At 43.4% G+C, this 13,251-nt stretch overlaps 1 protein-coding gene across 1 annotated transcript in view; it reads right to left on the minus strand.

Annotated features, from left to right (window-relative positions):
- Positions 1–13,251, minus strand: part of ABCA12 (ATP binding cassette subfamily A member 12) — a gene marked incomplete at both ends in the record, with an annotated part of 85,662 nt that overhangs the window by 57,794 nt on the left and 14,617 nt on the right. Inside the window, 5 exons of the mRNA XM_080632030.1 lie at positions 2,140–2,318; positions 3,106–3,291; positions 3,994–4,103; positions 5,529–5,617; positions 8,121–8,268. Coding sequence (XP_080488156.1) covers positions 2,140–2,318; positions 3,106–3,291; positions 3,994–4,103; positions 5,529–5,617; positions 8,121–8,268 — 712 coding nt within the window. The remainder of the gene's footprint in view (positions 1–2,139; positions 2,319–3,105; positions 3,292–3,993; positions 4,104–5,528; positions 5,618–8,120; positions 8,269–13,251) is intronic.

The following is a 13,251-nucleotide window of genomic DNA, read 5'->3' on the forward strand; positions in this document are numbered from 1 at the left end:
GCTTGTTAGTAAGAGTTTTAGAAGGGGAAGAAACTGCAGTTATAAATGACATGTTTAGTTAAGCAATGGCAGAGCCAAGGAGAAGAGAGGCATAGGCTTATCAAAAGTGGATGCGTATGATACAGATCAGAAGGTAGCAGACATGCCCAAAGAGGTGGTGGGTGCACCATCCCTGGAAACATTCAAGACCAGGCTGGATGTGGTTCTGGGCAACCTGATCTAGTGGAAGGTGTCCCTGCTCATGCAGGAGGATTGGACTGGATGAGCTTTGGCAGTCCCTTCCCACCCAAACCATTCTATGGAAGCAAGTGGTGGTGTTGGCCTTTTTTTCAGTCTTGCAAGGCTTTTACAGGCATTTGCTTTACAGAAAAAGTTCAGCTTACATGCTTATCTGAAAGACTATCTTAAAGCAACAAACAGGAGTATTTGTGAATTCAGCCTATAAACCAGGTTTGTGTGTGCAATAAAATGTGCTCCTAAACTTTCTATAGAATTCATGACTTTGAAGTTACTGTTTCACAGCAGTTGGTGTTCATCACATGGTTAATTCTGATGCCACAATAAGCAAAAGTTCTTTTCTTCTGAATCTTCATATCTATACTACAAAAAAAATCCCTGGACAGCATTTTGTTTTAGGAGATCAGTACTACATTAGTAACAGACATGGCCAGACTTGCTAAGATGTGCTTTTGTAAGCATCATTAAACATATTATTTGTGCAATCTCATTGCAGTAACTCTTTACTCATGCACTTAACACTGCCAGATGCTAGGCATAAAAGCACTGCACACTTCTGGTGGTGAAATTCTGTGTGCCTCTTTGTTGTGCCTATGATAACTGTAGAGCAAAGCAGAGTAGCACAGTAAATACTAATTCTTGCTGGGCACTCAGATGGTGCTGGTTCTTCAGGTTTGATTCTGAAAGCCAGTAAATGCAAACAAATGCAATGATCCTCTGACCGAAACAACAGCATGGACAAAACATCTTTGAATAAAATCAAAATTCTTGCCACACTGGTACCGACTCTTTTAAGGATAAGGACATTAATACTTACAAATAGTTCCCACAATGCAGTATGGAAAATTACCTAAGTATTAAATGCATGGGGCTTTAAGTGCCTTGGCAACATGTCAGTGATGTAAAGTGAGTCCCTCTGTGCCTGGGCATAATCAAAGTAACTACAACCTCTTTCGGCATCTTTACCCAACTGCTCATGCATTCAAGGAAAAGAAAAGTCTGAAGACAGGTGCTTGCTGTAACAAGTGGACTATTCAGAATAATTTATAGCAGTATCAATAACACAGCCAGTAGATGACTTGAGACAGAGACCCCTAATCTCTTGAGTAACTCAAGCCTTCAAGAGATTAGTGAGAGTTTCGCCCAGCTACAGACCAGGAAAGGTATTTAAAGGCTAAGCCCATTTTAGAAGAGTTTTTATTGATCTAGCTGCATACAGCATCAAATATTTCAGCACAGTTAATTAAGCGAGTTAAGCCAGATCTGCTTCGTATAACCATTGAGAAAGAACATAACTGGTACTTTCTTCTTAAAGTCAAACATATACAAATCCCTTTAAGCTAAAAACCAGGCTCCTTCTTTTCTGTGCTTTCTTGGGACCAGTCTTGAAAGCTCAAACATCAATAAATCAGGTAATCAATTAAAAAAGACTACAAACAACAAAAAAAGAACTTATGGCTCCCCTACAAATGCTTGAGGTGTTCCAAAGCAATTTGAATTTGGCTCTATCCTTTTCTGGAAAGAAACAGACAGTTGCTTGCTTTAGCAGAAAAACTATCCAGACAGAAGGGCTTTTTTTCAACCAAAGGCAGTGGCTGTTACTCACCACCTTTTCTATCTGCACATGAGCATGACAGTGTCTCTAAGCAGGCTGGAAGAAAACTAAGTGTTCATAGCAAGCTCTCATTTAAAAAGTGACACAACAGTCACTGACAATCAAAACACTGCTTACTGTCCATAGAGACCATTAGAGATGCATTAGTATGGAACTTTATCATCCCCCAAATAAATGCCGCTTTCAAGCCAACACCCTTTCTTCAAGATGAGAGGTGGTGTCCTTACAGCTCAATACACAAACCCTCCAACTTCCAGTGTCTCTCCTGGCATTTTCTGTATTTTTACCTGCTTGGGTTCTGAAGGAAATCAGTTATGTCTTGCAGTTGCATGCTGCCCTGAAACACATCTGGGGCCAGCAAAAGAATGTGCCACAAGGAGGTGTCATTCTGCACTTGGGAGATGAGGTTTAGAAACGAGACCATTTCATTGACGAATGCTGCCTGGTACTGTGGGTTGTGTTGCACCTTAACAAATAACAATGCAAGGAATTATTTAAGAACAAGAACCCTTTCTGGCAGTGGGTCTTTTTATGCTTTTCAGCTTGCACTGCACTTGTATGCAACTCTACAAAACAATACATTCAAAAGGCTGTATGACAAGTGACAGTCAAAACTGAGTGACTGTGCTTCACCTTCACATCCCTGATTGTACAATAAATTCTCTGTTTAGACAAGCCCTACAATTTACAATGTTCCAAACAGCCCAAAGACTAGGAATACAAGAAAAATTAATATCAATCCTCACTTTGGCAAACAAGAAGGTATTACCTTTAAAGGATTCATTTGCTTTAATTATACACCTTTCCCAAAGACAAGCACTGCTTCAGTCATGAATTGTTGGACCAGATGCAGGAGTTACTGGATGAAGTTATACAGCTGAGGTAATACACAAATTAAATTTATTGCCTCCCCTAGCTTTAAATAGTCTTATTTACTCCACATCTTCACTCTATTCTATCCACCTATCACTGCAGCAGGGCAAATAAGGAGAAACAACACCTAGACATAGTAAGAACCTTTAATGGCCACTAGCTGGCAGCTAGGTGTCCTTGCCTGCCTGAGCTGTGTACTTAACTCCGAGGTCTTTGGGCTAATTCCATTTGCAAGGATTAGCTCAGCCTCATCATGCACTTTGGTATAGAGATGAGCAACTCCTACCAGCTGAGGTCATATTCTATCTCCCAAACACTGCAATAATGTGTGTGAACTAACAAAGCTACTAGCTGCAGATATTAGGAAAGAACCCACTTACCTCAGAGAGCTGACTTCTGAACTCTTGGGTAAATGACTCTAAAAGTGATAGGTCAGTAAAGCAGAATGTTTGGTGGATATTGGCTATCATCTTCTCTTCAGCGAGATCAGGATGTGTTACATATCGTGACAACACCTCACACAGAATGACTTTGAGATTTGTTGCAGTCGAATGTTGGGTCTGGCTCTAAAAATAAGATGTCATGTTAAAGGTAGCTTTAAAACTATACTCTATTTGGGACAGTTTTAAACACAGTGATGAGACTTTAAGTAGTAGTACTGACATACGAAAAGCATTGTCATTACAGGCACACACACAGAGAGAATACTAACAGGTGAACAGAGAAATGTGTGCAAAAATGTTTGTAAGCCTTAATACAAAAACGTAAGCATGCTAGTGCCCATTACATGGTACCAAGTTTCTGTTAAAAAGTAGTTGTTCCTGTAGATACTCAACACCTACATAGTAAACACACAGTGCCTCTGATGCCACTGCAGGAGTATTGTGGGTAAATAACAAATTGAATGGCAAAGCCTGTAACATCGTAGCTTTAATTTTATGTGAAAGAAAACACACTCTAAACACCCTAACTCACACAAGTTTTGAGCAAAATATCTCAGGGTATTGTGTGTGACTGTTTGGTAATTCATGCTATTATATCTCATGGTGTCCGGTTTATCTGGTTTCTGCTTAGAGGTTAATAAATTTACCACAAAGCTTACAATCCACCCACCATAACTGTCTTCCTTTTCCCAAAATAAAGTTAATTCATATAATAGCAGAGATCTGAAAGCAGTGAAGGCTGTATGTTGGTACTTTGAGGTTCTAACTCTTTAAATATGATACATAAATGTTCACACTCAGCATTTTATGCAAATACAGACTTACCTTCCCAAAATTGAGGATTTTGTTGAACATGTTCATGCTGGAAGTCAAGTTGGATGGTAATGAAATATTCTGAAGGGTTTTTTCTCCACGAGATACCAAATCCCTAAATGCTGCAATAACAGTTTGAAACACTATATTTTACTTAATGTCTTTTAACCTCTTTGCCACATCAAACCATGAGACAAGATAGCCAACAACACCTTTGGGCAGGCCATCATTATTCATCTGTTTCCAATGGTACAGCCAATGGCATCCTGTAATTACTTACCTAAGGTTTTTTCCTGACGTAATTAAAACCTGGATTACACTATTTCCTTATGTAACTTTTAAAAATTAAATGCATTTAACTATGTGCTTACAGTTCAACATTAATTCCCACCTTTTTTCTCCAGTTCTGTAGCTCCCCTATGCAGGAAGAGACATGGGTAAGCCTTCCAAGGAAGCCTATATCAGCTGAAGCAAATAGCCCTGTCAGGAAGAACTCTCCAGGTGCCTTTGGCACCAGCGTGTGGTACTGGTTATTCAGAAACAGCTCTGACACAGATCTGGAACACTGCTGCCCGCTCTACACAGAGGCACACTGCCAGGTCTCCAGCTGACACACACCAAAGCCAACACTTGTACAGAGCTGCACTCTCAGAACCACACAGCTCGCAGAAATGAAAGGAGCTATGCCATTTCACACCAGCAGAGGCTATCACCTGTGATCTTTATTATATTTTTCAAAAGTAAGATGTAGAACTGAGCTCCTCCCTGACCATCTGTGGCCATCAAAATGAGCTGCTAGTTCCCATCACTGTTCTTTGATCATTGTTTTTCCCCCCACGCTTCTGCATTCGGTGCCTCTTGTGTTCTGCCTCTTTCTGCCTGTACACCAAAGAGCAAGTGCACTGGCAGGAATGCTAATTGGAACTGTGAATGGCTGGGGCAGAACAGTCACAGAATGCAAAGCTGTAATCATTCATTTGGTCGTGAGCTCCCTAGAGAAATGACTATCCATCATGGCAGCTTGAGGACAGTAGTAGCCATTACCATCAATAAATAATAATTGTAATGATTTTATGGAAATTTTAAGTCTGAGAGTTCCTTCAGGGAAGAAAATCACATCAGAGGAGTGCATCACCAGCAATAAATATCTGCTGGGGCACAGAAGACAACTTATTTGCTTGGTAAGTGTGAATAAGAAATGCATTTGAAAACAAATCGTAGGCTGTTTATGGACAATTTGTGGGCAGTAAAAGGGCAATATTCCATAAATAGTCAGGTCTTTCATTAATGTCCAAACAGTCTGTGAGCTCACATTGCTCCTGGGAAGTGCAGAAATTTAACCCTGGTTTCTTAGCCAAATTCTGAAAGTTTTCTAGTTAGTTGCACTTATTCCCAAGAATTTACACTAATGTCATGGCCATGGTCATGTGCCAATAGAGAACACATAAATCATTTTAGCAGTGCTCTAAGAATTACATCTCTGTCCAGAGAGCTTCAAAAGATCAACCTTAAAAGACCAGAACTTTGCAGAGCAGCAAATAACCTACCCAGTGAAGCGTTCCTGCTTTTAGGAACCTCTGCGCTCCATGGTGATGAATGGTTCTTCTTGGCTGCACTGGATGAGCTCCTTCGCTTACTGGGAAGGAAGAAAAGAAAATAAGACATCTGTAACGACTCACAGAGTTTCTTATGATCAAGCTTACACTTAACTACTGCATGACTTAGAATGGGTCTATAGCTGGATTTCATGGGAGATGTGTTGAAATCTGGGTTGTCCAAAAGCCTGGCTCCTTCTAGAAGCCTGGCATGTATTTTGGTGAACACTCTCATACACGAAACAGGAGGGGACCACATTCATGCCTGCTCTGCAGGAACACCAAGGACATACAAGGCTTAACATAGGCATTTGGTCTCATCTTAAATTCCCACTTCTGGAAAGAAGGCTTCCTTGTATCAAGTCCTATTCTGTCCTCCACCAACATACACTCAGAAGAAGAAACAGCACAGAACTTCATGACACTTAGACTGAGCAAAGAGTCCTTGATACCAGCTGGAACAACTCTAAGTTGTAACAGCAGGTTGTATGCCCCTAACAAGAAATCCTTGAAAACAACAGGACCTTACTTCACCCTTCCCAAATATTTCACTACAGAGGAAAAGAAAGGGTGGAAGATATTGGTGTTGAGCTCAGGTTTTGTACCTAGTTCCCTTTTATTAAGTGCTTCTAAGGAACAGAATCAAAGATGAGAACCTTGCCATTTTCTCTACTGGCCATTGGTACGACACAGATTTAGGGCAAAGTATAAAACAGTTTAATAAGAGCTTCAGTGTGAGTTGCAAAATGGGAGGGGATAAAATAGTCTGGATTAGCTGAATATTACAAACTAGAATATTACATAATAATACAACCAGACAGCGACTGATCACTGCTCAAATACTTTGCCTTTGTGAGAAACTCACCCATGGTTTTATATTCTAAGCTGTACCTTGTGTCCTGCTAGTTTTGCTGTAGCTACTTAATAGTTGATGATTTTTTCTTGTAGAATACAGTGTATTTCTAAGGCTAACATTGACCACACAAGGGTAGGTATACATACATCGCTGTATGACACTCCACAAAGCCAACTACTAGCATCAATAGTGGTCAAGATGCTTATTAATGACTCATGTGACTTGAACTACAGTTTAGCCAAATCCTTTGATTTTCAGTTGGCAGGAAAAACCAGCTTTTTCCTAAACAGCTATACAGAACCAAAAACAGAAAGCAAGAAGGGTTTATAGCTATTGAAACCCACGGAAAATCTTGAGCTTTGGCACTAGAAGTTCCCATTTCTTCATTTCAATACCCCAAATTAACCATTGTTTAACATGCCCAGGGAAAAACAATTGCAATGAGGAAATGAGGGAAGAGCTGCGAATCCAGGCATCCAGTCTCGGTGGCTCTGTGCTCCTCTGTTGCGTGACCTTGAATTTGATTAGGATTCACCTCCAGTCATCCATATATTTAGTCATCCAGATTCTTTCTAACCAATGGAGACATTCTGACCATTGACTTGACCCAGGAAATGCCAGTCCTCTGCACTAAAGAGGACCCTTAAGAAGCAACGCACCCCAAGATCCCCCACCCTTCTTAACGGGCTGTCTGGTGGAAGGTATGGGACCTACTTTAGCTCTTCAGACTCTCAAGCTCTGGCCAAGGGAGGTTTTGAGGCTCTGACATAGCCACTATTGAGCAGCCTCTCACCTGAAAGCAAAGATGAGCAACCAGGGACCTTGTACGCAAAATGCCCAGATTGCCAGCTCTGGATGAACAACCAGGACTCAGAGTGGCATTTTGCCCAGGCATGTGCCAGAACCAGGCAGCAAAGACATACAAACAACCCTGGCTGGCATGTATCAAAGCATATGCTACTTGGCTTCAACTAAAACATCAATGAAATCAAAATGCCTCCACCGAACACTTCAACAAACTGACATTCCAACAAAGCATGGCCAGCCAGCTCCATGCTGCAAATCTACATGCTTTTGTGGGCAAAAACTTCTTAATTTTCATCTGCTTCCCAATAGGTTTGATGGCTTGCAGAGAGGACACCAAACTGAGTCTGGCTGGCACTTGGAGGATCAACTGAAAAAGCAGTCTCTCCAGAACAAATGTACCTCTAGTTTGAGCTGTAGAGCTGTTTGGAAACATTTGCCATTTCCACCCAAAGCATCCTGAACTGATGGACACAGTGGCAGACCAGCAGGATGGGCTGCTCTTGGTGCAGGTCTTAGCCACTCACACCCTGAAGGACCTGAGCCACGATCATGCCAAAAAAGAAGTTTATTTGCTCTAATCTGGGTGACCGGAAGCATTTTTCCTCTCGGGGAATAAAATTCTACTACCAAGCCTGGATCAATTGACATATTACTGATAGCTGTCCCCAGTATGAAGATTTTTAAAGTGTCTCATGTTGAAGCCTATATTCTCATTTCTAAGTGTTCAGATATCTGAGACTGTATCTGTGTTATAACAGGTATCTGAGATCTCTCTGTTATGGACACACCAGCACATACAGACATCGATGGCTGCTCCCTCCACCTCAAAGCAAGTTTTGCTTTACAGCTTGAAACACCCAGATATATTTAGATTCCCTTACAGTCTGAGAGATGATATGTCATTAAGTCTTGGCAGTAGATCTTCTGGTATGTATGGTGTGCCTTTACATCTGGCATCTGAGTCACACAGCACGGTTTGCAGGAATGGGAAGAAACCCGCACTAGGAAGGTTTCGAGGTGCAAGATAACCTAGAAGAAGGAGGATAAAGAAAATGCCATTATTATGATGAGGACATGCACGCTTTTTGCCATGTGTTTCTATTAGTATGTGTTATTTTCTGTTCCCAAACCATAGACTGCTTCTCAGTTTCAGCGAGGATCTTTCACTCCACCCTGGCAGCACTGTCTGCCAAATCCCAATAGAAACAATAGAAACACTGACAAAGCCATGAAAGGCTTTTTTTTTTAACAAGAAAAAGAGTCAAGCTATTTGTAAGATACCTGTTGGTCCTGAAGCAACTGCAGATTTCCCCCTCCACTCCAAAAATGCACAAAACAGGCCAGAAATGACAAAAGCACCCTATGTTTATTATATCCTAATTCTACCTTTGAAAACTAAAATAAAGGCAGGCATATGTCCAAAGTAACCCATGAGAGCATGCTCTCCAAGTCTTGGTTGGATCAGTTTCAAGCCTGGTTGCTAAGAGGGCTCTGTCTCAGCTTTTATCACAGGAAGGGGCAATGGATCCAGCACCACAAAGCCTCCTTTGCTTTCTGTGCAGACCTGTCCAGGGAAGGGAGAGGAGCAGTCTATCACCATCACCTCTTCTGTGTCTCCTGCCATCTCAGGGCAGCTCCTGTACCATCTGCGTGGTGACCTGTGCTGCTGGCAGCCAGCACTGTGAAGCAAGATGTATGCCCCTGTCTCCCATTTCGGCAAACACAGAGTGGACCTGAGTAATTAGCGACTTTAGTAGTTTATGTGCCACTTGCCCCATGCTGCTCACTGCCAGCCCGCAGAGTTCACCAGCTGCTTCTCCTCTCAGTGACAAACATCCTAATAAATCTCAAACCTCTTGGCTGGATCACAGCAACATATTATTTAAAATAATAATTCGGAAAATTACCTGGTGAAGGACATTGCTATTATTTCTACTATGGAATGGAGCCAGATATACAAAAGGCCCACAGGCAGGCTTGTGGCAATTGATTGCCTTACTCTTTAGTCTCGAAGGATGACCTATGACTCTCACCCTGGCACAGCTTTGTCTCTAAACCCTCCAACAAAGACACCATACTACATTTGTACTACATCTATTAATTAGAGCAGTGCTCAAAAAAGAAATGTTCCCAAAGGGGATGGCAGTGCCAGATGAGGATATGACTGTTGGTCTCCTTGAAGGAGACTTGCCTTTCCTGAGCTTTCCTCGGCACAGCTGGTCCCAGCCTATGAATGTGCATTGCATTTTTCGCTCACAATGCGAAAGCTCACGGTTTTAGCACACGAGTTCCCACTACTTCAGGCCAGAGAGTGACGGGCACAGAGCACTGCTGAGACCTACAGAGTCAAAGGCACCCATTCTGAGTGATGCTGCGATTCTCTTGGATGCCTCAGCAGAGAACTGCCCTGGAAAATGAAAGGAGATACCCTGCCAGAGGAGAAAGCTGCCTGCTGTGGGAAGCTCCCCCAACACTCACTGTATCCCCCAGGCCACCAGAAGTTACACAGCAGGCTGAGCCAGCTCCTGGTAATCACAGAGCACCAAGGAGAGCAAAAGATCTTTCTTATCCCTACAGGCAGGCAGTCCTGCAGGTGTTGGGGCCAAAGGACAAAACACACCACTATACAGGTTTTGAAGTGTAACTAATCTGCTGCCCACAAGGAAAACTTTAGAGTAGGGCACTTTAATCTGGAAGCATTCTTGTGGGAACATCCCTGCCATGTCTGGAATGTTTTGCCCTTCGAGATCACCAATTGCAACCCTGCAAAATGACTTTTTTTTCCCCTTTCATCTTCCTTCTGATCTCCTGCACCCTCACTCCCATGCAGGAAATGGACTTACTCGCCAGTCAAAAAATGCACAACAGACCTCACTTTATCAATGTCCCTACCAAAATGAAGCTTCAAAGACCTGGGAAGCCATGAGGTTCAGGATAGAGAGCATAGCCATAATGAGACAGGTAGGAGCCAGGAGGGAAACAGCTATACCCTCCACTGCCACCCACACAGGATCACAGAACGGCTTAGGTTGGAAAGGACCTTAAGATATCCACTTCCAACCCCCTGCCATGGCCAGGGATGCCTCACACTAGAATCTGTCCAGCCTGGCCTTCAACACTGCTAGGGATGGAGCATTTACCACTTCTTTGGGCAGCCTGTGCCAGTGCCTCACCACCCTCACAGTAAAGAACATCTACAAATGATGACCAGGGCCAGGATCTAAGCCCATGTCTCTTAGTAGACCTGGAGCAGCTAAAGCTGTGTAACTCCTAGCTGGATGGCAGAGTGGGGAATGAAAGGATGGGGCTGGGAGCTTGGGAAGCACTGGTCTTCTCTGGAGCAATGTGAGATGTTTAGAGGCAATTACAAAAGAGATCCTGACGAATCCAGAGGAAGACACTTTCTTGAGATATATGTAGTAATAAAAAGATTTAAAATTGGACCTAAAGGTGGTACACTTTGACCAAAATGGACAATTAAACAGTCAGTTGCTGTACCACAAGTAACTGATGCTTGCAATATGCTTGTTCTCACGTACAGCATAAGAACACAGCGATGGTATCAGTTCTTTCTTAGCTTTTTATTTTGGAACAGCAGCCTGAAAAATAAAGAGACAGGAATTCATGACCTAAAGTTTGGAAGTGCTGCTACTCATGGTGGTGGCATGATGCCTCTGAAGACACCATTGGCCTGATGTGATTGAGGTATTCAGGGAGGCTTTGCCAACTCACATCAGATACTGAGCAGTTTGCTGGCACCTGGGTACAACCATGGGGCCTGATCCGTCACTGAATCACTGCAGGCATGAACCGGTGTTCTTGGCAATGCAGAGGGGACTTCTCTGGAAGAGGCCTGGACTCTGACTGATGTTAAGAGAATTAAGGAGGTTTTTCAAGACAGACCATGACACAGAAAAATCTGAAATGTCTGAGTTGAGCTCCCATTTGCTGTAAGTTAGTCCTACGCTGGTTCTTAACCCTGAGCATCAATCAGCGCAACCATGCTCTGGGTCAAGCACTTAAATAACACACAGGATGCATCGTGATGAAATTGATTGTTGTTGCATTAGCTCTGCTGCCTGCATGAAGGAAATCTCCACTGACTCCAAAGAAAGCTTGAACACCTGGTTCAGATGCAGGCACGCTTTCCACAGACACACGCCGCTGGGAGATGAATTCCACGCCTGCTTTCTCATGCGGCAGCTGATAATGCTGAAGGGGCCATACCGCGCACACTGCATTCTTCATACACTGGCTGCACAGAACCAAGAACAGAGTGGCCAGACTGGTGGAACAGGTCTGTCACTCCCAGGTGACAAGCAGTCAACCTCACCACCATTAGAGCCACGAAGTACTTGTCTCCCTGTTCATACTGCCTTGAAAATCATAGAATTATAGAATCAAAGAGGTTGGAAATGGCCTGTAAGATCATCAAGTCCAACCTCTACCCCAGCACTGCCAAGGTCACCACTAAATCATGTCACTATGGGCCTCGTCTACATGGTTTGTGAACACTTCCAGGGACAGTGACTCCACCACTGCCCTGGGCAGCCTGTTCCAATGCCTAACTACCAATTTGGGGAATAAATTGTTCCTAATATCCAGTCTAAACCTTCCCTGGTGCAGCTTGAGGTTGTTTCCTCTTGTCCTGTCACTTGATACCTGGCAGAAGAGACCAGGCACCTCCTGGCTACATCCTCCTTTCAGGTAGTTGTAGAAAGCGATAAGGTCCCTCCTGAACTTCTCCAGACTAAACAACCCCAGTTCCCTCAGTCATTCCTCATACAATTGTGCTCTAAGCCCTTCTTGTCCTTCAAGGACCACAGAGGCCAACAACTTTAATAGAAGCTGAGCGGCACAGCCACAGTAAGCTCAGCTTCTGACCATGCTGCCTTTGTCCAGCATGCCTAAGATCAGAGCAGCCATAGCATAAGGCGCTGTGCAGGAAGCATGGCTGATTCAGGAGCCCAAGGCCCAGACAAACATGGTGTAGCCTCAGAGTTCTTTCTTGTAACTCCCTCTTATCCTGCAAAGGAAGGAATTTACTGATCAGAAGGTGAGTCAAGAGATTAACGTGCTCCCTGCTCCATCTTTCCACCCTCCATCCCTTTGCTTGTGGTAACAAGATGTGACTCCACAAAGTCACACAGGCTGCTCTGCCCACACATGTAAATTCATTACCTGTGCCAGCCTCATACACCACTGCTTAGACGGCCAGGGAGGAAGTTGGCTCCTGACTCCCTGCAGTGTTTTAGGAAACACTTGCAAGTACTGTCCCTCCCGTGGCTGGGATTTATCCAGCATGTCAGCTGCATTAGTACACAACATAAGCACTAGCTATGAAACATTACTGAAGGGAAGTTGCAAAAGCTCCTCAAATTTTAAAGAACAGGAGTTGATGGGAATGGTTTCACAATGTGAAACAGAACATCACCATTACTGACTTTTGTGGTATTTCTACTGTTGGGAATCCCTTCAGCCTCCTACATCCTGCAGAAGATAGCTCCTTAAATTCTATCCAAGGAATACGGATCTACATAGACCTATAGTCCCCATCTTTATGATCCTACATCACACGATAGAGCAGATTCACAATACAATTTGTCATTCCCCCCACTGCCTTTAGCTTTAAACCTCTGAACTTCCTAAAGCTACAATTACCTTTGGAGGGTCTCACTACACTGCCTATGAGCCCAGAGGGAGAAATCACTGCACCCACAGCTGCCCCATGTCTGAGAGGTCACCCCAGCATATTTCTGGTCAAACTGACTTGTCTGCAACCAAAATCTGAGCCCAGATCTGTATTCTGTTAGTGAAGACTGACTCCTGGGTTTGCCAGCAGCAGAATCCCAAGTGCAGAGGCTTTTGCTGTCTCTTCTCACTGAGAGCTTTGATTTTCTATCACCATGGAAAGAAGGACACTGAACCTAAAAAAAAACAAGACAGGAATCCCAAAGGGCAGAAGAGGCCAAGGGCTTAGAGCTGCCAAGGGCTGGTTCTCCATGCTCAGTA

Source organism: Psittacula echo, assembly GCF_963264785.1.
Source record: "Psittacula echo genome assembly, chromosome: 20".
NCBI lineage: Eukaryota > Metazoa > Chordata > Aves > Psittaciformes > Psittacidae > Psittacula > Psittacula echo.